The following is a 22,998-nucleotide window of genomic DNA, read 5'->3' as shown; positions in this document are numbered from 1 at the left end:
AAAAGACTAACTAAAACAAATCGTTCAATTTAGAAATTCATCGACGCAATCAATCCCTTGCGCGGTCTTCATTCACGTCGAAACCAACACAGAAGAGAATAAATTGAAGTAATCCTGAAATACCTCGAAAGAGCAGCTATTTCTCATAAAAATGGCGATATATGTAAAGAATCCTGCCTATGTTTCAGGAGAATAAACTATTGAATGTGAATTATTTTTAAAACGAAATCGGATGAGCTTGTCAAGCAATCTCCCATTTTCAAAGGGTAAACGGTATTTTTTTTAATGATTTTATTGTTGAAATCAACTATTTCTTGTTATTTCAGTCTTTTATTTTGCATGACCCTTTTTTCACTTGTAAAAATATTTGTAAATGTAAAATAATCATTTTGGGACCTGCTAATTCGGCCGAAACAACAATTTCATTTGTCGCTTGAATTTGGTAAATTTCCCGCATTTCTCAAAGTCAAAGCAAAACAGCCTCGCCTGTTTAGTAATTGTCCATCGACGATGGTTTTCAGTTACGATGGTGGATGCGTAGAGATAATAAAAACGTTTGAGTTGAGAACGGGATAACTCCCGTTTTCACAAAAGTTGTCGCAAGTGCTGTTGTCCAAGATTTTTCCTGAACGGTCAGATAGGTCTGTAATAGTAAGGGATAACAACAGAATTAAAATAAAAGGCATATTTTGAATTTTAATGGTCATAGAAATATTATTCTGCATTCTCATATCTATAATGCATTGACTTTCATAGTAAGACTGGATGGGTGCGTGGACTAGAGCGTCGAAACTTTCATCAGGAAGCATCGGGGCTCTAGGTTCAAATCTATTCTGGACTCGTCTAATAAATATTAAGAAGCGCTCTCTAGTGGTAGTAGGTAGAGAGACTTCTAGTGATGAGGTTGGGAAACTAAATTGAGTCATTCATACGGCACTAATGAATTATAATTAAAATTAATACTAGCTGTATTTTCGGTTCGAACAATATTCGAGTGATCTAGTTGAGTTCGCAGTTACTATCGATGTTATGATACGTTCTGATATATGATGTGTTATTGATTTGATGATACCGGTATCGGAAATATCGTAGTAAAGATGGACTGCAACTAGTACTAAAAAAGCTCATTAGTACTCTCATGACCTGTATTGACACTTGGGAACTTGATTGCCTTTCGAATGCAGCTGGGGGAGACCTAACTGTAGCGCGTATTATGCATAGGAAGTAGCTGTAAAAATTGATTCAAAGGGGATGTACCTGTATCGTGCAGCACTGCGGCACCGTGGGCAGGGCATAACGTTTGGAGAGAGTGTCATCACGGCATGTAATCTGCATGCAATATCGTGCATATTTCGATTACAACGAACTGCGGGTAAGTCCAAAATTTGGGCGCGTGGACTCCATGAAAACAACTTGTGGAGGCTATTGTAATCACACTGGAAGCTTCATCGCTTCAAAGAATATTTATTTTTCTATTACGTTTTCTATGCTGGGAGTGAGAAAGTGAGGAAATCTGATTGTTGGTACCAAAAATTATTAAACTACCAATCGTTTTTTTTTCTTGTTTAGTTTAGATAATCTTTGCGTTAGGAAAATTTCAATTTAAAAATTATTTCAAAATGAACAGTTAAGTTAATGAAGTATACATTTTAGCAGAGGGAATAAACTTTGTGCAATGTCAATGCCACAATTAGATGGCTTTTTATTCAATCGTATTTTGCAATACACAGTTTTTTAATCAGTCATAGCTCGACGACTTCGCCAACTATAGGGTGGGATGACATTTGAGTAATTTTACTAAACCGTTATTAACGTTTTAACGAACGAGCTGGTCTAAACTAAATAACCTTAACCCAAACAATCTTTAAAGATTGCGCACGTCATTACGTGCTCACATTTAATTTAATAAATTTAAAAAATAATTATTAACATAAAATTTTGCTACATACAGTAGCCTGTTGTATTTAGTATTTTTTACATGAGCATTGAGATTGACAAAAAAAAGAGGACCAATGAGTGAAAAAGTATCAATTTTTTTATCTCTTCATTATTTTCTCTTTCGAAGGTTAATTAAGCTTAAAGATTTTCGAAGAATAAAGAGCCACAAGTAGCTAGACTCTTAAAGCGCCATCGCTAAACCACCAAACTGCCTGAAATAAAATGAAAGCCGTTATTAGGGTTCGCCCGAAGACCGAGAACAGGATGGTATTTGGATAATATAAATTATGCTTCTAGCAATTTCTTGCAGACGCTGTATCGTTTCCTCGCCCCTCAAAAACGAAATGTAAAGCAATAAAGCCCGATTATTTGAAATGAAAAATTTACGTTAGCGTAAGCGTCACTTGTAACGCTTAGTACGAGACTACGAAGATTTATGCAAATTACTAAATAAAAAAAATGAACATTTACAAACAGAGAACAGCTACTGCAATTTTAATTTTCCGAAATTCAGGAGCCTGATTCTAGTTCCTCTAGAGCTTCTCACAGATCCCAATCGACCGTATGTAAAGTTCCTTGAACCGACCCCATCTCAACAGGTGGCTGGTGCTGGCTCTACGAAAGAACTGTGTTCTATCTAAGAGTCCATTGGATCCGCTGTAATGGCCGAAGATGCTACTTTAATGAACGCAGTTGCATTGTTCATAGAGGTTCATAGAGGCAATATGACATAGAAAAATATTTTTTTCGAAAGAAATAGAATGGCGGCAACTGTGTCAACAAACAAGTTTACATCTAAAACAAATCAAACTCTTAATCTAACCCGGGATCGATGTGAATTTAAAGGATTTAGCTATGGGCGAAATGCACTTCATGTATTGTGTCGATTTAATTAAAGTGAGAAATTAATCGACGCAATCAAACTCTTAATCCAACTTGGGATCTCCGTGAATGGAAAGAAATAACAAAAGGGGGAATGCATTTCATTTTTGTTGTTGTAATAATTATAGTTTTTAGAAATGAATCGACGCAATGAATCCCTTAAATAATCCAACGCGGGATCGAGGTTATAACTGCAACGGCACCAATGCGCGGTCTTCGTTCACGTAGAAACGAAAACAGAAGAGAAAACCTCGAAGAAAACTTTCTGCGATAAACCAAAGCGTTGCCCGTCATACACGTATTCGAGATAGTATATTGAGTATATTAATAATCGTTCGTTCTTTCAAAAATAATATGAAGCCTTATTCTGTACAGATTTGTCGTACAGCTTGGTCTTTATCTGTGACAGTAGGGAGAGCTACCCTCCAAAATGCAAAATCCACCCTAGTTGAGTCATTGGCAAGTTAAATTTTTCTTTAAATGTATTTGTTTACCTAGCAGGGTATTTATCAGTAATTTACTTCAAATGATTAAACAAAGTTCATTGAAAAAATCGCTTCTGGCAATTTATTTGTGGTAAAAACGATTAAAACCCTCAACCGCTAGACAGTAATAGAAAAACATGGCAACGTTCTCTAGGAAAGGGGGAGGGAAAGTAACGTACAAAAAAGATCGGCCAGTTTAGTTTCGACTTTCGAGTCGAGTCGGCCGCAGACCGCCATTGATCAGTAGGAGGAAGGCTACACACACGTAGCCAGCTTGGAAGCATCGTACTTGTTTCCGAAAATATCTGATTTTTTAAATTCTGTTGGCAAGTGCATTGTTTTTGTTGATATCCACTGCACTCCCCCGTCCCTACGGTAACACATTTTTATTCGTGTTACTTATTTTTAATGAAATTTAAAGGAATCATAGAAAGAAAGCATTCTTGATAGTGCTCCCTTGAGATGAAACCTTAACCTAGATTACGCAATTCGAATGATTGAGTTATTATAACTTGTTTTTTTTTGTTCTCTTTCTTTATTGATCTCATTCTAGGGTGGGATTGCTGCTGACATGGGTACTTTAGGATCAGACTCGAAAGCCACCATCCGGCTGGTGAAACGGGTTCAATTTGGCATCTTGAGTCCAGATGAAATCCGAAGGATGTCTGTCACAGAAGGTGGCATAAAATATCCTGAGATTTATGAAGGTGGCAAGCCTAAATTGGGCGGGCTCATGGATCCCAGACAGGGAGTCATTGATCGGTCAGCAAGGTGCCAGACTTGTGCTGGAAACATGAATGAATGCCCGGGACATTTTGGTCACATCGATCTTGCTAAACCAGTCTATCACATTGGGTTTATTCAGAAGACAATGAAAATTCTTCGCTGTGTGTGTTTCTACTGCTCAAAACTTCTGGTATATAACATCTGCATACAAGTTGTATCAAATTCTTATTTAACATTTACTTTGTGATACCATAGGTGAGCCCTAATAATCCAAAAATCAAGGAGATTTTGGTAAAATCTAAAGGACAACCTCGTAAACGTATGGCCCATGTGTATGATCTCTGCAAAGGCAAAAACATCTGTGAAGGTGGTGATGAAATCGATATTGGCAAAGATGAAGACATATCCAAAGAAGGGAAAAAAGGCATCGGTCATGGTGGATGTGGTCGTTATCAGCCTACAATTCGTCGTCAAGGCTTGGAGATGACTGGCGAATGGAAACATGTAAATGAAGACTCGCAAGAAAAGAAGATAGTTTTGACAGCTGAACGTGTTTGGGAGATTTTCAAACACATTTCTGACGAAGAGTGTGCAATCCTCGGTATGGATCCTAAATATGCTCGTCCTGATTGGATGATCGTCACTTGCTTGCCTGTACCTCCACTTGCCGTTCGTCCGGCTGTTGTGATGCATGGTTCAGCCCGTAACCAAGACGATCTTACACACAAACTGGCCGATATTGTTAAAGCTAACAATGAGCTGCAACGCAACGAACAATCTGGCGCTGCGGCTCACATCATCGCTGAGAATATTAAAATGCTTCAGTTTCACGTTGCCACAATGGTAGATAACGACTCTCCTGGACTTCCTCGTGCTCAGCAGAAATCGGGTCGTCCAATCAAATCCGTCAAAGCTCGTTTGAAGGGTAACTATTACTTTCAGAATAATTTTATAATTTTAAATCTAACGCATGTTATTTCTATTTGTTCACAGGAAAGGAAGGGCGTATTCGAGGTAACTTGATGGGAAAGCGTGTTGACTTTTCGGCTCGTACTGTAATTACGCCTGATCCCAATCTGCGTATCGACCAAGTCGGCGTGCCACGAAGTATCGCACAAAACATGACCTTCCCTGAAATCGTGACGCCTTTCAACATTGAAAAGATGCAAGAATTGGTCCAGCGAGGTAATTCGCAGTATCCTGGAGCCAAGTACATCATTCGTGAAAACGGCGACCGTATCGATCTGAGATTTCATCCCAAGTCCTCTGATCTTCATCTTCAATGTGGTTACAAAGTAGAACGACACATTCGCGACGGTGATCTCGTCGTTTTCAATCGACAGCCTACTTTGCACAAAATGTCTATGATGGGACATCGTGTCAAAGTGCTCCCCTGGTCAACGTTTCGCATGAACCTCAGTTGCACGTCTCCCTACAACGCCGATTTTGATGGTGATGAGATGAACTTACACGTTCCTCAAAGTATGGAGACGCGTGCTGAAGTTGAAAACATTCACGTCACTCCACGCCAGATCATCACACCCCAGGCCAATAAACCTGTCATGGGTATTGTGCAAGACACACTGTGCGCTGTTCGCAAAATGACAAAGCGCGACGTGTTCCTCGAGAAAGAGCAGATGATGAATTTACTTATGTTTCTCCCCACTTGGGATGGCAAGATGCCTCAGCCAGCCATTCTCAAACCGAGACCTCAGTGGACAGGTAATGATTAATAATAACATCTAAGCAAAATCATAAATAACATTAATTTTAATGATTACAGGCAAGCAGCTGTTCACTCTCATCATTCCAGGAAACGTCAACATGATTCGAACGCATTCTACCCATCCTGATGATGAAGACGAAGGCCCCTACAAGTGGATCTCTCCTGGTGACACCAAAGTCATGGTAGAAAACGGCGAGTTGGTGATGGGCATTCTATGTAAAAAGACGCTCGGTGCCTCTGCCGCCTCTCTGCTGCACATTATTTTCATGGAATTGGGTCACGAAGTATGCGGTCGATTCTACGGCAACATTCAAACGGTCATCAACAACTGGTTGTTATACGAGGGTCACAGCATCGGTATTGGAGACACCATCGCCGATCCCCAGACGTACTTGGACATTCAGGCCACCATCAAAAAGGCCAAAGAAGACGTGATAGAGGTCATTCAAAAGTCTCACAATGATGAGCTTGAACCCACACCTGGTAACACTCTACGACAGACTTTTGAAAATCAAGTAAATCGTATCCTCAACGACGCCCGAGACAAAACTGGTGGTTCAGCTAAGAAATCTTTGACGGAGTACAATAACCTCAAGGCCATGGTGGTAGCTGGCTCCAAGGGTTCCAATATTAACATCTCTCAGGTCATTGCCTGCGTCGGTCAGCAGAACGTCGAGGGTAAACGAATTCCCTTTGGATTCCGCAAGAGGACTTTGCCCCACTTCATCAAAGACGATTACGGTCCCGAATCTAGAGGTTTCGTCGAAAATTCATACCTTGCCGGCTTGACACCGTCCGAGTTTTACTTCCACGCTATGGGTGGTCGTGAAGGTCTCATCGACACAGCCGTCAAGACAGCCGAAACTGGTTACATTCAGCGACGTCTCATCAAAGCCATGGAGTCTGTGATGGTCCACTACGACGGCACAGTCCGTAACTCGGTTGGCCAGTTGATTCAGCTTCGTTATGGAGAAGACGGGCTTTCTGCTGAATCCGTCGAATTTCAGACGATGCCAACCGTCAAGCTTTCAAATAAAGCATTTGAAAAGAAATTCAAGTTTGAACCAAGCAACGAGCGCTATCTTCGACGCATCTTTAATGAAGAAATCACCCGTGAATTGATCAGTAGCGCGGAAGTCATCACCGAAATCGAACACGAATGGGAGCAATTAGACAAAGATCGCGAGGCTCTACGTCAAATTTTCCCTACTGGCGAGAACAAAGTGGTGTTGCCTTGTAACTTGCAGCGCATGATTTGGAACGTCCAGAAGATTTTCCATATTAACAAACGAGCACCGACAGATTTGAGTCCACTTCGTGTTATCCAAGGTGTTCGAGACCTGCTAGCCAAATGCGTCATTGTCGTTGGCGAAGACAAATTGAGCATCCAAGCCAATCAGAACGCCACGCTCTTGTTCCAGTGCCTAGTTCGCTCTACATTGTGTTCCAAGCGACTAGCTGAAGAATATCGTCTTTCATCGGAAGCCTTTGAATGGCTCATCGGCGAGATCGAAACCCGTTTCCAGCAAGCGCAAGCTCAACCTGGTGAAATGGTGGGAGCACTCGCAGCCCAGTCTCTCGGTGAACCTGCCACTCAAATGACGCTCAACACTTTCCATTTTGCTGGTGTGTCATCCAAGAACGTAACACTCGGTGTACCTCGTCTTAAGGAAATTATCAACATCAGTAAGAATCCGAAAGCCCCATCTCTGACGGTCTTCTTGACGGGAGCAGCAGCACGTGATGCCGAGAAAGCTAAAAACGTTTTGTGTCGGCTTGAGCACACGACGCTGCGAAAAGTCACGGCCAACACAGCCATCTACTACGATCCAGATCCGCAGAACACGGTCATCTCGGAAGATCAGGAATTCGTCAATGTCTACTACGAGATGCCCGATTTCGATCCTACTCGAATCTCTCCCTGGTTGTTGCGTATCGAACTTGATCGAAAGCGCATGACGGACAAGCGGTTGACCATGGAGCAGATTGCTGAAAAAGTCAATGCCGGGTTCGGTGACGATCTTAACTGCATCTTCAACGACGACAACGCCGAAAAGTTGGTCCTTCGGATTCGCATCATGAATAGTGACGACAGCAAATTCAGCGAGGAAGAAGAACAAGTTGACAAGATGGAAGATGATATGTTCTTGCGCTGTATCGAAGCCAACATGCTGTCTGACATGACATTGCAGGGCATTGAATCCATCGGGAAAGTGTACATGCATTTGCCACAAACCGACCAGAAGAAACGAATTGTCGTCACAGAGGCCGGTGAGTTTAAGGCCATCGCCGAATGGCTCCTCGAAACGGACGGTACGCAGTTGATGAGAGTGTTGAGCGAACGTGATGTCGACCCTGTTCGTACCTATTCAAACGACATTTGTGAAATTTTTGCGGTACTTGGTATCGAGGCTGTTCGTAAATCAGTCGAGAAAGAAATGAACACTGTTCTTCAATTCTACGGCCTTTACGTCAACTATCGTCATCTGGCTCTTCTTTGCGACGTCATGACTGCCAAGGGTCACTTGATGGCCATCACCCGTCACGGCATCAACAGACAGGTAGATACAGTTTGTTTTTAAATTTCTCTAATCAATTTAAATTAATTGTTTCTCGTGTATTTATTCTTCTAGGATACTGGTGCGTTGATGAGATGTTCCTTCGAAGAAACTGTGGACGTGCTACTGGAAGCCGCTGGTCATGCCGAAGTCGACCCCCTACGTGGTGTGTCCGAAAATATCATTTTAGGACAGCTACCACGTATGGGTACAGGGTGCTTCGACCTACTACTCGATGCTGAAAAGTGCAAACAGGGAATTGAAATTCCGCTTAGTATCGGTGCTGGAATGGGCACGGGCATGTTCTTCGGCAGCGCCGCTACTCCTATGGCAGGCATGAGCCCTCAGATGACGCCATGGAATCAAGTGGCCACACCGGCCTATGGATCCGTCTGGTCGCCTGGTCTTGGCAGTGGCATGACTCCAGGAGGTCCAGCATTCTCTCCGTCGGTGGCAAGTGATGCTAGCGGTCTTTCACCTGGCTATTCTCCAGCTTGGTCTCCACAACCAGGAAGTCCAGGCTCACCTGGTCCGGGCATGAGTCCTTACATCCCTAGTCCGGGAATGTCTCCTTCTTACTCGCCTTCGTCGCCTGCTTATGCACCCACGAGCCCATCCATGACGCCATCGAGCCCGTCTTATTCTCCAACGAGTCCGTCGTACAGTCCAACTAGCCCGAATTACAGTCCGACCAGTCCTGGCTATTCACCAACATCACCGAGCTATTCGCCGACCAGTCCGAGTTACTCACCGACGTCGCCGAGCTACAGTCCTACGTCTCCGACTTATTCGCCGACTAGTCCCAGTTACTCTCCGACCAGTCCTAGTTACTCTCCTACCTCGCCGAGTTACAGTCCGACATCTCCGACTTATTCACCATCGAGTCCGTCTTACAGTCCTAGCTCGCCTAGCTATTCACCAACCAGCCCGAGCTACTCTCCAACAAGTCCGAGCTACTCGCCGACGAGTCCCAGTTACTCGCCGAGTTCCCCCAGCTACACGCCAGCGTCTCCAAGCTACAGCCCGACGAGTCCCAGTTACTCGCCTAGCTCTCCACAGTACTCGCCACGCAGTCCGGCGTATTCACCAAGCAGCCCGAAATATTCGCCGACATCGCCCTCTTATTCCCCGGGTTCTCCACAATATACCCCAGCGTCGCCCAAGTATTCGCCGACGTCACCAACTTATTCTCCAACTTCTCCGGCGTACTCTCCAAGCAGTCCAAAGTACTCGCCCACGTCTCCACGTTATTCGCCGGCCTCGCCCAAGTACTCGCCAACTTCACCGAGTTACAGTCCGGCCAGCCCAGCATACTCGCCGAGCAGTCCCAACTACTCTCCAACTTCACCGTCATATTCACCCGCCTCCCCTAAATATTCTCCAACGTCCCCTACCTATTCTCCCGCACCCACGGGCTATTCGCCAACTTCGCCTTCTTATTCGCCCACAAGTCCCACATATGAATCCGACTCTGAAAGAGAGAAGGAAGATCGTCGTAAACGTTCGAGGCGCTAGAGCGCTGACGACGACTCGAGGCTGACAAGATAAAACTAAATTCATTCAGGTTTTGGTGAAGAATCTTCTTTTTTTTTTCCTTTCTTTTCGATTCCCCAATTAGAAATTGGTTCAGTCGTTGAGCTTCATTGTTTACATTCAACCAGGATTCTTGTTTCCATTGTAACTGGACATGAGGTATAATACACAAATTGTGAAAAATCATTTTAATTCTTAAAACATTTAAACACACGGCGAACAATCTCAAAACTTGCTCCAAAACAACTTCACGAATTTTCAAAATTAACGATTTTTAATCACACATTTGTTCTGCTTTTCAGTCTAAAATGGATCCGCTAGATGACTTCAGTATCACGTAATCAGAGTGTAAACAAACTCATTTTGTATTTCGATGCTCAGTATTATTGTTGGATTTTTATATCTAATTAGAAACATTAGAAATGTTTTCTGTGCTTCCGAATGAGATCATTTTTCAGTTAACGTCTTATTTGAGCGACGAAGACTACCTTGCTTTTGCCACCATAACTTCGGATATGCTGTCACTTCTATCATCCGATAAAAAGTATACTTTTGTCATTTTCCCGGTACAATTTTAATTTATTTTGCTTAAGTTGTATTGATTAAATAGGTCACTAAAACTTCAGAAATGCTACAACCTGTCAATAGTTGACATAGAGGAATTTTTGGTGGCTAGTTCTATAACAGGATGCAATATTCAACAACTTGATTTGAGCAATTGTTACTGGTTGGATGCTGAATTATTGACAAACACCATCCTTGAAGTGTCACCTTCTCTTAAAAGTCTATCAGTTCAAGGAACACAAATCAGTAGCTACCAGCTTACTCAAATTCTGAGAAAATGTCATTTAATTTCAGAGCTATCATTCAGTCTATGTAGACTGGATTCTACTTTTTGGACTGAAGGAGGGTCCAGCAAAGAAGACCAAGAAGATGAAGTCAAAGTAAACTTAGACTGTTCCATTTTCTCTGATATTCAAGAAAGTTTGGGAAAACTTACTGTTGTTCACTGTGCAATGCAAGATGATTGCTTGGTGATGCTCAGTATATTTTTGTGGTAATTGAAAACACTGCAGCATTTTAGTTAGAAAGTATTTTTGATGAAAAATTTACTTTTGGGTTTTATAGTTTCTGCACAAATTTAGAGTCACTTCACCTAGAAATCGGTCCGAAATGTCAAATGGCGTTTGATCGAAGTCTCTTAGAAAATCAACAAATAAGGACATTGCGCCGTCTACTTCCATCATGCAGTAGGTTTCGCCAACTAACATGCAAAATTGCCAATGAAAAGGAAATAATGGATTTGTTGGCGCAATTTATAAACAACATCCTATCAAGAAAAATGTGTCAGATTGATGAACTGTGGGCTCCCAACATTTCAATTGGACAGTACCTTCAATGCCTTAAACCAACTTTAACATCCTTACAGACATCTGCCTCACACTTTGTTATGTCTGAATTTAAGCAAATATCTTCGCTCAGAACTTCCACGCAGCAGTTTTTGAGGCAGTTTTCCTCCGATTTTCCGAGTTTAGAAATGGCCAGTTTCCGCTATGATCGCGAGGTATTTTACTCCAGATTTCTAAAATTTTTAAAGACTACTTAATCTTTTTCGGTGTAATGCGCAGTGTTTTTTGGAATTTTGTAACTTCCATAGAAGGATCAAAGTTCTTCAGGTGCATCACTGCTTTCATAATAATCTTTGTGAACCGGGTTCGGAATTAGCGCAAGGTCTTGCCTTTTTAACCAGCCTCACCAAATTTTCCACCAACCATAATTTTGTCCTTGAGAAAGGTTTGTTTATTGCTATGAGACGTAATATTTTTCATTTTTATGAGTCCTAAATATTTAAGGCCGTGGCTAGATGTAGTAATATAATAATTAACATAAGTGTTGTCATTTTTGTATCGCTTCAGAAGAAATATTTGGAATTGTTTCTCCAATTCAACAGTTGGTAAATTGTGATTTATTGAACGAAGTTGAACTTGGAGTACCGACTTTTTCAGCGCTTGATAGGTAGACTGTTTAAAATTTCACAAGCTTTTTTTTTAAATCGGAGCTATGCTTAATTTTGAAGGGATGTGAAGATACCAACTCATTGTGCTAAGAGTAGCTGTTTGACTTTATTGTCTTGCTGTAAAAAGTTAACAAAGCTCACGTTGGCACACCTCAAAGTTGATGCGCTTGACTTCATTTCAACGGTAAAAAAAAGTCAATAAATTTGTCAAAATTTTTAAAAGTTAATTTTTTTCTGATGAAAACCTCAGATTTTATCAAAGTGTTTAAAACTGAAATCCCTGCGCCTTACGAAAATAATCAGCGATCACATGCTGGTTTCCCATGTCGTCACACAACTTAAAAAAGGAATTCCGGAAGCCAAAAATCTGGAAGACTTCAGGTAAGTTACTTATGCAGCTTGCTTAAAGTTGACGAGTCCTTCCTTTGCAGCCATTCAGCTTGGTTCAGAACTTGATAATAGGCTTAAAATTTTATCACGATGGTATAATAATTTATTATTATTGGGATTGGGGTTCATTGATTGTTATAGATGGGAGCTGGGAAACGACGAATTCTTCAATGAGTCCGACCCGTCAACCAAACAGTCGGTAGATTATCCCTTGATCGGTCCTGAGGTACTTTGGGCTCTGGAAACATCATCTTCTCTACGACGATTTGTTATTATTGGTGATGAGTTCGTGAAAGTCGATCTCATGAGCAAAAAATTCAACTGGACATCATTAGTCTTAGCTTGTGTCATATCGCCAAATCTAACCCAGGATGACACTGATCATTTTCTAATCAACTCTTCTCATCCTGCTTTTCAGTATTACGTAGGGGAATCAACAGCTGAAGCTATTTCCAAAGTTTCTGCTAGTCATGCCAACGAAATGATTATTTTCGAGTCGCAAATTGCAAAGCTTCCTTTGTGATGAGCCGCAAAAACAACTTTGTTAACCGAGAGTATCTATTATTTCTTATTTCCCTAAAACCAAAACATAGAAAAAACTCACGATGAAAACATGTCAAACAAATTCGTGCCTCCTACCTTTTGTGAATTAGAAACTAAATCAATGAATAAGGCACATATTTATACAAAGTCTTGTATTGCAATATTACACTAACTTATTTGAACATGTCACCACTGCACCACAGAGAAATAACAAGGAGTGGTATTCTTAAATGTACTTTTTTTTCAAACTCAGTATGCATTGAACAAATGAAAAATATATTGCAGGGATTCACGAAGCTAAATTATCAGCTAAATTTATATCTGTGTCGTTTTCAATTCTTCTGGCTTTCAAGGCTCAATGCGAAACGGTGCACCAATTATTGCCTGTTTAAGTACCGCACTTAGAATAAATTCACTGCTATAGATCCCTGGAAATTAAAAATTAAATGATAAACATTATCTTTTTTAAATATCGCAATTTCTGTTTGCTTACCAACTTTACTTTTCATGACCTCAGTCAGAAGGTGAAGGTCCGTGGTGCAAGAAACTATGATGTAACCGTTTTCATCTTTTTGTGTAAGCTCTGAAATCGCCCTCATCGACTTGGGTTGGGCAACCACTTTCCCGCCGCTGCACTCGACGATCTCGCGCAAAACCGTTCGACTGGGCACGACGCTAGGTGTAATGTAAAACATTTTGCCTTTGAAAAGTTGGTCTCGCTGAGGTGACGAGAGTATCTTCAATAGATCGATGTCCATTTTGCGTTCCAGCTCTGTTTCTTTGAGCAAATACGGCTGTTCCTCCAACAGCTTACCTTGTTGGATACTCTCGTGAATCCAACGAGGCGACAAGATAAATTTTACTGTTGGGATGCAACAAAGTAGCTTAGGAGTACGCATGAAAGTTGGCATGACTAAATGAGTTGCTTCTCGATTATTATGAGCCACACCGGCACCAAGCTTCAGCGCTGCTTTCGATACTTCAGCCGAATCAAATCCAGAAAATCTGATGATCACTCGATTTTTTCCTGAATACGATCAAAATGAATGATGAACACTTAAGTCGCAATTTATGTAGGATAATAACTGTACCCTTATCTTCACATCCTCCTTTGATGACATCTTCTAAAATTGCATCCACATTACTGCTGCTTCTTTCGTGTTTGTCTCTATCTTCTTCTTCAATCTTTAGCTTCTTTTTCGACGGGCTATCTCCTATGATGACAAAATTTAAAAGATAACAATAATTTTTTACATTATTGGAAAACTGGAATCTTAACCATACCGTCATTGCCTAGAGCAGAATGTGTGCTGGAATGTCTTTTAAGGCGGAGTTGTGCTGGTAACTTATTAAACTTATCAAGCGACTCCGGAGTGATCTTCACCGGAATCCGCCACGCTGCTAGAAAATTTCCCGCCATGTTCAATTCAAATTTTAACGGGTCCTGCTGGTAAGCAGGTAAATTAAACTGCTGATATTTCGGATGATGAATCTGTTGGATTGCATTGAGGAAGCCAAAATAAACTTGGGCTATCCAGCTAGTGGTCACAACTGGCTTGCGCCATTCGCGAGCTTTTTGAAATTTCGGACCCTCCGGTTTGCGACAAATCAGCACATCGTGTTGACTACTAAAGTGGCCCGTATACTTGAGACCAACAGCTTCGCACATGAAGCGAACTCGTTGCCGATCGTCGCCTTCGAATCCCGACGAGCTAACCAGCATATTACGACACGGGCGTTCGGCGTCACCGAAAGGTGTTGGAAAGTGCAACACCTGTGAAGGTGGAAACATGTGTTGTTTCATGACCACGTCGTTGAGCCAAAACGCTGTTACCAGTCGCTTTCCGTCCCGAAGGGCTTGTTGAGCAACAGCTGAACGACTTGTCTCGCACAGGAGATGGGTGATGCGAGGGCTGTACATGGTCTCGATTTCGGCACCTCGAGATGACATTAATTTAGTCCACTGCAACAGTTCAGCGGATGAGACACTTCGCTGGTAGTCGACAATCAATACAATACAGCCCAATAGACAGAGATGTTCGGGTAATTTCACACCAGGCTCGTGACTGTGAAGTTGCTGTTGTTGTGGTTGAAGCTGTTGCTGGACCGGAAACTCCCGGCGTATAACAGGTTGACCGGGAATCACTGTACCTGCTGGTCCAGGCATACGGACCCCAGTGAACGAAACAGCTAGCGAAATTGTAAATAATTTGATAAATTTCAGATAGCTGATTAAATATGATGTAGGGTATTACCTCCCATGCCAGGCTTTGGCTGCTGCTGATTAATTGTTTGAGCTGGGGAATTGACAACAGTCAATGTTGGACCGGCATTAACTCCAGCTCCATTGGTTATGTTTTGAAGGCTTCTTCGCTGTTGCTGTTGCTGCAGAATATGGTGCTGCTGCTGATTCATTATCGGTTGAACAGGGCCGGCATTAGGTTGGGACGCTACTGCTTGTTGTAGTATCATGGGTTGCTGTTGTTGTGCAACGATGGTTTGCTGAGGAATCAATGGCTGTTGGTTAACGACTGGTTGTTGTGGATGGCCAGACGTTTGAGGAGTTCCAGGTTGCTGGGACGTGCCCGGCGCCGTTTGAAGCCTTGTGCTTAGAAGGTTTGCTAAGGCAGTTTTAGTTTTAGGGTTGACTGAATTAGTTGGTTGATCTTGTTGAAGCTGTTGCTGCTGGAGCTGCTGCTGTTGGAGTTGCTGCTGTTGATGCTGTTGGTGGAGCTGTTGCTGTTGAAGCTGTTGTTGTTGCTGCTGTTGTTGTTGAAGTTGTTGTTGCTGCTGCTGCTGTAGTTGTATTTGGTTAAGTTGTACTGCATTAGGCTGCGGAATAGGCACTGCACCCATAGAGGTTGGCTGTTGCACTTGATTCAATGGCGATTGTAGCTGTTGCTGTTGTTGAATTTGTTGTAGCTGGGGTGATACCAACTGCGGGTCAAGTGATTGTTGATTTACTCCAAGAACTTGTGCTGGTTTAACTCCTAAAATGAAATTCGTTTGAAAAATTAAGTGAAATTACAGAAGTTTCCAAGCTAAATGACCTACCTTGACCCTGATTTAGTTGATTAATTAGGCCTTGAGCCGGACCATAAGGTCGGACGTTTTGCTGTTGAACGGTTTGTTGTTGTGGGGGTACAAGTTGATTTTGTTGTTGATCCGGTTGCCAATTTCCTTGTGGTTGCTGAACTAACATCATTCGCTGTCCCTGGTTCGCAATCATTTGTCCGTTCGGTTGAGCTTGCATCTGCGGCGTTTGATTTGGTGGTTGAGCTTGCATTTGTGGAGATTGATTTGGCGGTTGGCCTTGCATTTGTGGAGTTGAATTTGGAGGTTGAGTTTGCGCCTGGTGCATATTCTGTTGTTGCTCTTGTTGTTGCAGGATTCTCTGAAGCACTGCATGTCTCATTTGAGGAGTCAATTGCTGCAACTGCTGCCGCGCTTGAGGACTCATATCTAATTTCAAAAAATGTTGAATTTTATGAATTATTTTATAAATTTACATTTTGTAATGATTAATTACTTTGAATGTGCATGTGAAGCAACTGCTGTTGGTAGACCGACAGTGGACGAACTTGCTGTACAGGAGTCTGAGGTTGTTGCTGCTGAACCATAGGTGAGGCAGCTCCGTTAGGTGATGGCCGGCCTACATTGCCTGCAGCTGCCTGGACAGGTATCGTGGGCCGAAGATTTGGTCTAATATTTGGATTATAAACTTGCTGTTGTTGTTGCTGCTGCTGCTGCTGATTAGGGGGCATAGCTCCCATTTGTTGATTCACCACCCCTTGCACTTGACTGCCACCGCCAGTAGTAACAGTACCTACACCAGTCGCCATCATCTGCGTAGAATAGTCTGGCTGTTGAGGTGCAGCCTGTCCTTGTTGAGGATGTTGCTGTCGCTGAATCATTTGTGTGCGGACTATTGTCTGAAAATAAGGAACAGAAAATCGTTACATAAGATGAATGAGAAGACTGACAATGAGATTTTAGTTAAAGGAATAAACGATTGGTTTTCGAGAACATATTGATCAAAATTACCTGCTGTGGAACCTGACCGCCTTGTTGAATGTTCCCAGCCATAGGCATCCGTGTATTTGTTCTCTGGTGTTGCTGCGCAAAGGCATTATTTTGGTTTTGAACAGATGAGAAAGAGTTATCCACTGTCTGTCTCAACTGAACGTTGGCGTTATTTCCTGCAACATTAGCGTTATCTTCGGTTACTTGTTGAAAGTGATGTTGTTGTTGTTGAGGAGTGGCTTGACCAGAGACAGGCTGCTGACCCACAGGCTGAATCTGTTGTCCGTTTTGAGAATATAGATTTGAGAACTGTGGTTGTTGTTGATTGATCAGTGGTGATGAAACGGGGGGTTGCTGAGGATGATTTTGAAGTTTTCCATCAGTTTGAGACTGAGATACTACCATTTTCACTATCTGTGGTGACTGAGACACTGGAAGGCGATGCTGAGGTTGTTGGTAGGAGTTGGGGTTATTCGTTTGACCACGTTGCTGTGCATTGACTTCGGCTGATCGCTGAAGCTGCTCTTGATTCAAGGGCTGCTGCAGTGACTGGGCATTCGGGTTAACAAGTCTCACTTGCCTTACCATGCCAGGAAGCTGTTGTTGCGCGGTTTGCTGATTGTTACCAGGTTGCGATTGGTTATTGACACCTTGTTGAACCAATTGGGGTGCCTGTCCTCGAATTTGATGAACAGCAGATCCCAAGCGCACTCCTTGGATTGTCTGTTGTTGAGGTCGTTGGTCTACTCCGGCCGCAGATCGCTGAAGAGCTGCTTGTTGTTGGCTAGCTCCTCTCCATGTTGTCCCACTTCCGGAACGTACCATTCTAACGCCTGAATGAGCCCCCACACCTTGATGTTGTTGTCTCGGAGCCGTGTTTCTCATCATAGAATGCTGTTGAAGTTGCTGCTCTAGATGAGGTGGAAGATTTGATGCAATCCGCATGTTCTTTGTGGACGGTGGTGCAGTAATGGGAGTTGTAGGGCGATTTATCACTTCCGGTTGGGCTGGCGGCTGCTGCACTACTATTGAAGACTCGTGTAGATTTCTAACTTCTGTAGTTTTTACTTCGATTGGTTTCGGTTCTTCAATTCGTGATTTCACTTCCTCTTTCTTTTCCAAAGACAATTTGATGTGCTTTATAGCTTCAACTGGGGGTCGAGGTGGTGACTTTTCCTTTGGCTCTATTAACAGAGATGGATGATAGCCTTCAGATCCAACCAAGGATTTTTCCATAATACATTGGGTGATCCAATCAGGAGTAACAATTACTACCGACTCATGTTTTAAGGCTTCATTAAATTTGCTCTATTAAAAATATAAATGTTAGGAAACACAAATTAGTAAAAGGGTATTCAAAACTTACACCACTCGCTTTAGCACAAACTAAATGTGTACAAGTAGAATCGAATGAAGGTTTTAACTTTCCACCATGAATTTCTAATAAAGCCCATAGTTTCTTCACATCTTTTGCTGAAACCTGGGAAACACTGGCAATCACTCCTTTGAAAATTGCAGGGATTTTGGGATCAAAGGGAGGAACTCTGTAAGTGTTTTAAAGGAAAGAATGAATATTTAATGGAAACATTATGCACAACAACTGTTTACGGTAAAAGTTTTGATGCATGAGCTGACAATGGAACCCAATGTGATATAACAACTGGTTTCTCAAAAATGTCTCTAACTTCTTCAATGGCACTGGTGTCAGCATTTTCACCAACTATACAATGTGTCATCATATCACTTGCATATTTAAATGACTTCGAACCTCCATTAGTGAGCAGTGATTGAACCTATCAAATAGGTAACATTTCAATATATAAAATCAACAATTTTATATTCCATGGTTTTGATTCATTCAAAATATTGATACCGTTTCACTTAGATTGCCAGTCGAAAAATATTTCACTTCTTCCAGAAATTTAGGATTAAGGTTCGGCAACTCCATTTTCTGAATTTCTTCGTTCCTTCATGTGAAAAATACATGAAATTTAAAAAATATAAAGTTGATCCACCCTACACAGTTGCAGTAAGTCTTGATAACATTACAACAATAAACATCACACACAAGTCACAGGAGGGTAAGAACGAAGAGGGCTTTAGACTTCAGAGCGTCTGCGTATGCTTAGTTGTCAAATCGTTGGTAAAAATACACACGAACTCGCCGACTCGGGTTCCGCCGTTCCGCGCTACGGGGACCGCGTTCCGGTCCGGGGTCCGGGACCAGATCAGCGCAGAGTAGACTCATCATTAGGATCACACATATAAAATAAGGTTTATAGAGCTATCACTGTTAAAACGGCCAAACCCAAATTATTATCTATTTAAACGATTCCATGTCGTTTCGGCAAAATCGACGGAATGTAGGTATAAACCCGTAAACCAAATTTGGTCAAAATTGTGCTTGTGTGTATTTTGTTTGTGTGCGGAAAAGTGAAAAACAATTCGTTACGAGTAGATAAAATTAAGTTATTTTATGCAACGAAAATTCGTCTAATAATCTTGTATGCATTATTATTATATGTAGAAAACATTAGTGCAAATAATATATAAATGGTTGAATTTTAAGCAGCCCATATAACATTTTCTTACATACGTCCTTCACTAGACTAGACTAGAAAGCCCTTGGTGCCCTTGGGGGAACGCCTTTCCGTTCGATGTCCTTTTGTTTTTGTCGTTTTTGCGTGTCACGGAGCTACTGATAGGGTCACACGCGATCCGTTCAGTGTGTCAAAACTCAAGAAGTTCATGGATAGGGAATAGGGTGAGTCAAAAGTAGCCTGAATAATTTTAGCTGAACATTTTTTCGTAATGATTTCATCTGTGGAATCCCGGCTCTTTAAATTAAGCTGTGGGAAAATGATTAAGAATAGGCCTTTGACCATTCCCTGAAAATCTTGTATTTGAAAAAAAACAAAAAAACATTCACCCCCTTTTCACTTTTCAGTAAATGGAACTATGGAATTCCGTATTTCTGAATATCAGGAGTGCAACAGTCTTCATCGTTTTTTTATTGTCTATTTATTTATATTTTCTGTCACGACTCACTGCGTAATATACTATAATAATTAACAAGTTCTAAGTAGTGAACTAATAAGATTGTCATGTTTGAATACGGCGCTACATTTCGATGACAGCAATGAAGTCGTTGCCAAACGTAACACAATATTTTGTATTGTTTCTTTTTTCTCGTTAAAATTTTGAAATTTTTTGCGACTGGAATGTAGGTAGGCCGCAAATAAGGCAAGATAAAGAATGCTAATCTTTTCATCTTCATCATTTTCTTATCTCTGTGGCAAACGTGCAATCATTCTCTGCTCTAGATTTCGATCCCCTTCACCGCCTTCACTTGTTCTCCACTCTCACAACATCAGTCTTTCCAGAATCAATCGTGCAGTGAATTCAGGTGCAGAAATGGCGGATCTTTTGAACACGTCGCAGCAATTGGGAACAGAAAAGTATCCCCGGAAATCGGAGAAATGGATTCAATATGGTACAGCTGGATTCCGAACCAAGTAAAACATTTTATCTTTAATTACATGGTTGATTTTTATGTGGGACCCCAATATGCTGTTCCCCTAGTTTCTCTATATATGGAAACTTGCTCTGACAGCTTTTTTTTTCTTTTAATGTAGGGCAGAAGAACTAACCCATGTCTTGTATCGGATGGGAATTCTAGCAGCCTTTAGATCCATGCAGAAAAATGGTAACTTGATTAATTTATTGACATTGTTATTGTTTTGTTTTTAAATCTACATTCACCTTTTAATACCAATCTATAGCAATTATTGGTGTTATGATCACTGCCTCACACAATGATGAACCTGATAATGGAGTCAAGTTAGTTGATCCCCATGGTGAAATGCTTGAAGCATCTTGGGAGGTAATTGCTACAAAATTAGCCAATGCAAAGTGAGTAAAAGATGTATATATTTACTGGAAACATTTTTTCCCTCCTACTGCCCTTGTACTTCACATTCAATTATCACATGTTTCTTTCAGAAATGAAGACCTGGAATCAACAATGAGCCAAATTTTGGAAGAAAATGGGATCACCATTGGAACAAATGCAATGGTCTATGTTGGCAGAGACACCAGGTATACTTCCTAAGAAACCATGAATTAATTCCCATATTTTTTTCCCATATTTTTCATGGTGTGTATTGTTAATAACTTTGTTTGATGTCATCTTAGACCAAGCAGTCCATTCTTAGCTCAAGCAGCTATTGATGGTATTAAGTCTGTTCAGGGATGTGTTACTGATTTTGGTGTGGTTTCAACTCCACAACTGCACTTCTTTGTCACTTGCCAGAACACTAATAAAGCCTATGGAGAGCCTAACGAAGAAGGATACTTTAGCAAGATTTCATCAGCATTTAAAGCTCTCAGAGGATCAAACTATGACAATGGTTCTTACCAACATAGTCTCAGTCTAGATGGAGCTAATGGTGTTGGAGCTTTAAAGATGAAAGCATTTCAAGAATATTTGGGCAATTGCATTGAAGTTACTATTTACAACAGTGGAGATGGAAAGCTAAACTATCAGTGTGGAGCAGATCACGTCAAAGTATTGCAAAAGCCCCCACAGGTATAGTAACATTATTTTTCATCATTTGCTTCATTATTTTAATTGCATAATGATATTTTCAGAATATGCCACTTGAAGTGGGTACAAGAGCTGCTTCATTGGATGGAGATGCCGACCGCTTGGTTTATTTCTATCTTGATACTCAAGGAAACTTTAAACTTCTCGATGGCGATAAAATTGCCACTCTAGGTATGCCTTTGTCACATTATTATAAACTGTTCAGCTTATTTGGTCTTTTTTTATGCAATATTTTATGTTTCTCTCTAGTCGCTGGTTACATTAAAAAGCTGATCAAAGAAAGTGGCGTGAACCTCAACGTCGGTTTAGTCCAAACGGCTTATGCAAACGGCAGTTCAACTGAATACATTAATAACACTTTGGTAAGTGATTTACAATATAGTTGGTATTTAAAAAGAAAATGTTTTATTGATTAATAAAATCGTAGGGCGTTGAAGTAGCGTGTGTCCCGACTGGTGTCAAGTACCTTCATCATCGGGCTCTAGAGTTTGATGTTGGTGTCTACTTCGAAGCCAATGGGCACGGTACTGTAGTGTTCAGTTCAGCTGCGATGGAAACGATAAAAAATGCTGCCGCTGACGAAAGGTATTTTTGGAGATTGCTTGACACCTTTTTAGTTTTAATTCAACTGTTATATTTTTAAAGTCTGCCTGCTGAACGTATTGCTGCCGCCAAACAACTGTTCCTTCTGATGGACGTGATAAATCAAACAGTTGGGGATGCAATTTCAGATCTCTTATTGGTAGAAACCGTGCTGCATGCTTTCGGATGGGGTGTTGCTGAATGGGATGCCGCCTACACTGATTTACCGAACCGACAAATGAAGGTTGCTTTATACGTTGTATATGTATGTTTAAAATTTAGTTTTGTAACGTATTATTTTTTCACAATAAAGGTTAGTGTGGCTGACCGCAATGTTATTCAGACGGCGGATGCAGAGCGTCGCTGCACAGATCCGCCCGGATTACAGTCTGAAATCGATTCAATTGTAGCGAAATTTAACAAAGGTCGTTCCTTCGTCAGGTAATTGTTTACCATAATTTGATTTTTAAATGTTTTCGTTGTTTACTAATCGAAAATCATAACTTAGACCTTCCGGCACAGAAGATGTAGTTCGAGTATACGCAGAGGCGGATAGTCAAGCCAACGCGGATAAACTGGCACATGAAGTAGCGCTGAAAGTTTACGAATTAGCTAACGGCGTGGGTAATGTTCCTTCACTGCCCAAATAAAAAGTTGAATAGTGCAGTAGACTCAAACAAGTTTAGAAAAAAGATTTCCTCTTGCATTTCGTCATGCAAGACGTTGTTATAATTGAATTGATATTTTATAGCTCTCTAAAATTTAGTTTTCACTTTTCAAATACATTCCATTTCCCGCTTCTTATTTGCATTTACATTTCCGTCTTCACACCAACATGTTTTCCTGTATTTTTTGGGGGGTAGTTGAGATGGACTGTGTCGGCGTAGTTAGCGAAAAGCTCCTTCGCTATTACTTTTTTTTAGATGAAAAGTTCAATAAAATGGTTGAAACCCAGAGTGTGTGCAATTTGTTCGCTGCAAAACAACTTT

General features: G+C 41.3%; 4 protein-coding genes across 5 annotated transcripts; 3 read left to right on the top strand and 1 right to left on the bottom strand.

Annotated features, from left to right (window-relative positions):
- The first annotated feature begins 3,496 nt into the window (after positions 1-3,496).
- Positions 3,497-10,034, top strand: LOC124197629 (DNA-directed RNA polymerase II subunit RPB1-like). The gene is made up of 6 exons (XM_046593156.1): positions 3,497-3,680; positions 3,859-4,221; positions 4,287-4,956; positions 5,025-5,753; positions 5,815-8,318; positions 8,391-10,034. Exons 2-6 carry the CDS (start codon positions 3,877-3,879, stop codon positions 9,828-9,830), a joined length of 5,688 nt encoding a protein of 1,895 aa, XP_046449112.1. The 5' UTR covers positions 3,497-3,680; positions 3,859-3,876; the 3' UTR covers positions 9,831-10,034.
- An 85-nt stretch (positions 10,035-10,119) lies between these two features.
- LOC124197634 lies at positions 10,120-13,100 on the top strand. Of its 2 annotated transcripts, XM_046593171.1 has the most exons (9): positions 10,120-10,196; positions 10,260-10,392; positions 10,459-10,905; positions 10,977-11,412; positions 11,477-11,642; positions 11,765-11,864; positions 11,926-12,049; positions 12,116-12,246; positions 12,397-13,100. In XM_046593171.1, the coding sequence occupies exons 2-9, from the start codon at positions 10,271-10,273 to the stop codon at positions 12,776-12,778; spliced, it is 1,908 nt and encodes a 635-aa protein (XP_046449127.1). In that variant the 5' UTR covers positions 10,120-10,196; positions 10,260-10,270; the 3' UTR covers positions 12,779-13,100. The 2 variants fall into 2 exon arrangements, with proteins under 2 accessions (XP_046449127.1, XP_046449126.1); XM_046593170.1 differs by having other exon boundaries at positions 10,148-10,392.
- Positions 12,936-18,935, bottom strand: LOC124197630 (PAX-interacting protein 1-like). Its single transcript, XM_046593157.1, has 11 exons — positions 18,695-18,935; positions 18,430-18,614; positions 18,188-18,365; positions 16,843-18,129; positions 16,328-16,730; positions 15,853-16,260; positions 15,054-15,788; positions 14,083-14,988; positions 13,890-14,012; positions 13,292-13,825; positions 12,936-13,226 (listed from the first exon to the last, which is right to left on the bottom strand). Exons 1-11 carry the CDS (start codon positions 18,767-18,769, stop codon positions 13,147-13,149), a joined length of 4,914 nt encoding a protein of 1,637 aa, XP_046449113.1. The 5' UTR covers positions 18,770-18,935; the 3' UTR covers positions 12,936-13,146.
- A 1,108-nt stretch (positions 18,936-20,043) lies between these two features.
- LOC124197635 (phosphoacetylglucosamine mutase-like) lies at positions 20,044-22,965 on the top strand. Its single transcript, XM_046593172.1, has 11 exons — positions 20,044-20,336; positions 20,457-20,527; positions 20,604-20,733; positions 20,824-20,919; positions 21,016-21,409; positions 21,472-21,598; positions 21,677-21,789; positions 21,855-22,012; positions 22,073-22,253; positions 22,323-22,450; positions 22,518-22,965. The coding sequence occupies exons 1-11, from the start codon at positions 20,077-20,079 to the stop codon at positions 22,657-22,659; spliced, it is 1,800 nt and encodes a 599-aa protein (XP_046449128.1). The 5' UTR covers positions 20,044-20,076; the 3' UTR covers positions 22,660-22,965.
- Positions 22,966-22,998: the final 33 nt, after the last annotated feature.

The sequence above is a fragment of the Daphnia pulex genome, chromosome 7 (genome assembly GCF_021134715.1).
Source record: "Daphnia pulex isolate KAP4 chromosome 7, ASM2113471v1".
Classification (NCBI taxonomy): Eukaryota; Metazoa; Arthropoda; class Branchiopoda; order Diplostraca; family Daphniidae; genus Daphnia; species Daphnia pulex.
Note: the sequence above shows the minus strand (reverse complement) of the source record. Positions and strands in the feature narration are given on the sequence as shown.

Excerpts from the sequence above, each read along its gene's own strand:
- LOC124197629 (XM_046593156.1), top strand. The coding sequence starts at position 3,877 with ATGGGTACTTTAGGATCAGACTCGAAAGCCACCATCCGGCTGGTGAAA. Across the intron at positions 4,222-4,286 it reads TCTACTGCTCAAAACTTCTG|GTGAGCCCTAATAATCCAAA; the intron begins GTATATAACATC and ends GTGATACCATAG. Across the intron at positions 4,957-5,024 it reads CGTCAAAGCTCGTTTGAAGG|GAAAGGAAGGGCGTATTCGA; the intron begins GTAACTATTACT and ends ATTTGTTCACAG.
- LOC124197634 (XM_046593171.1), top strand. The coding sequence starts at position 10,271 with ATGTTTTCTGTGCTTCCGAATGAGATCATTTTTCAGTTAACGTCTTAT. Across the intron at positions 11,413-11,476 it reads GTTTCCGCTATGATCGCGAG|TGTTTTTTGGAATTTTGTAA; the intron begins GTATTTTACTCC and ends TGTAATGCGCAG. Across the intron at positions 11,865-11,925 it reads ACTTTTTCAGCGCTTGATAG|GGATGTGAAGATACCAACTC; the intron begins GTAGACTGTTTA and ends TTAATTTTGAAG.
- LOC124197630 (XM_046593157.1), bottom strand. The coding sequence starts at position 18,769 with ATGGAGTTGCCGAACCTTAATCCTAAATTTCTGGAAGAAGTGAAATAT. Across the intron at positions 18,615-18,694 it reads CTGGCAATCTAAGTGAAACG|GTTCAATCACTGCTCACTAA; the intron begins GTATCAATATTT and ends CCTATTTGATAG. Across the intron at positions 14,989-15,053 it reads GCCAAAGCCTGGCATGGGAG|CTGTTTCGTTCACTGGGGTC; the intron begins GTAATACCCTAC and ends CAATTTCGCTAG.
- LOC124197635 (XM_046593172.1), top strand. The coding sequence starts at position 20,077 with ATGCTAATCTTTTCATCTTCATCATTTTCTTATCTCTGTGGCAAACGT. Across the intron at positions 22,013-22,072 it reads AATGCTGCCGCTGACGAAAG|TCTGCCTGCTGAACGTATTG; the intron begins GTATTTTTGGAG and ends ATATTTTTAAAG. Across the intron at positions 22,254-22,322 it reads TACCGAACCGACAAATGAAG|GTTAGTGTGGCTGACCGCAA; the intron begins GTTGCTTTATAC and ends TTCACAATAAAG.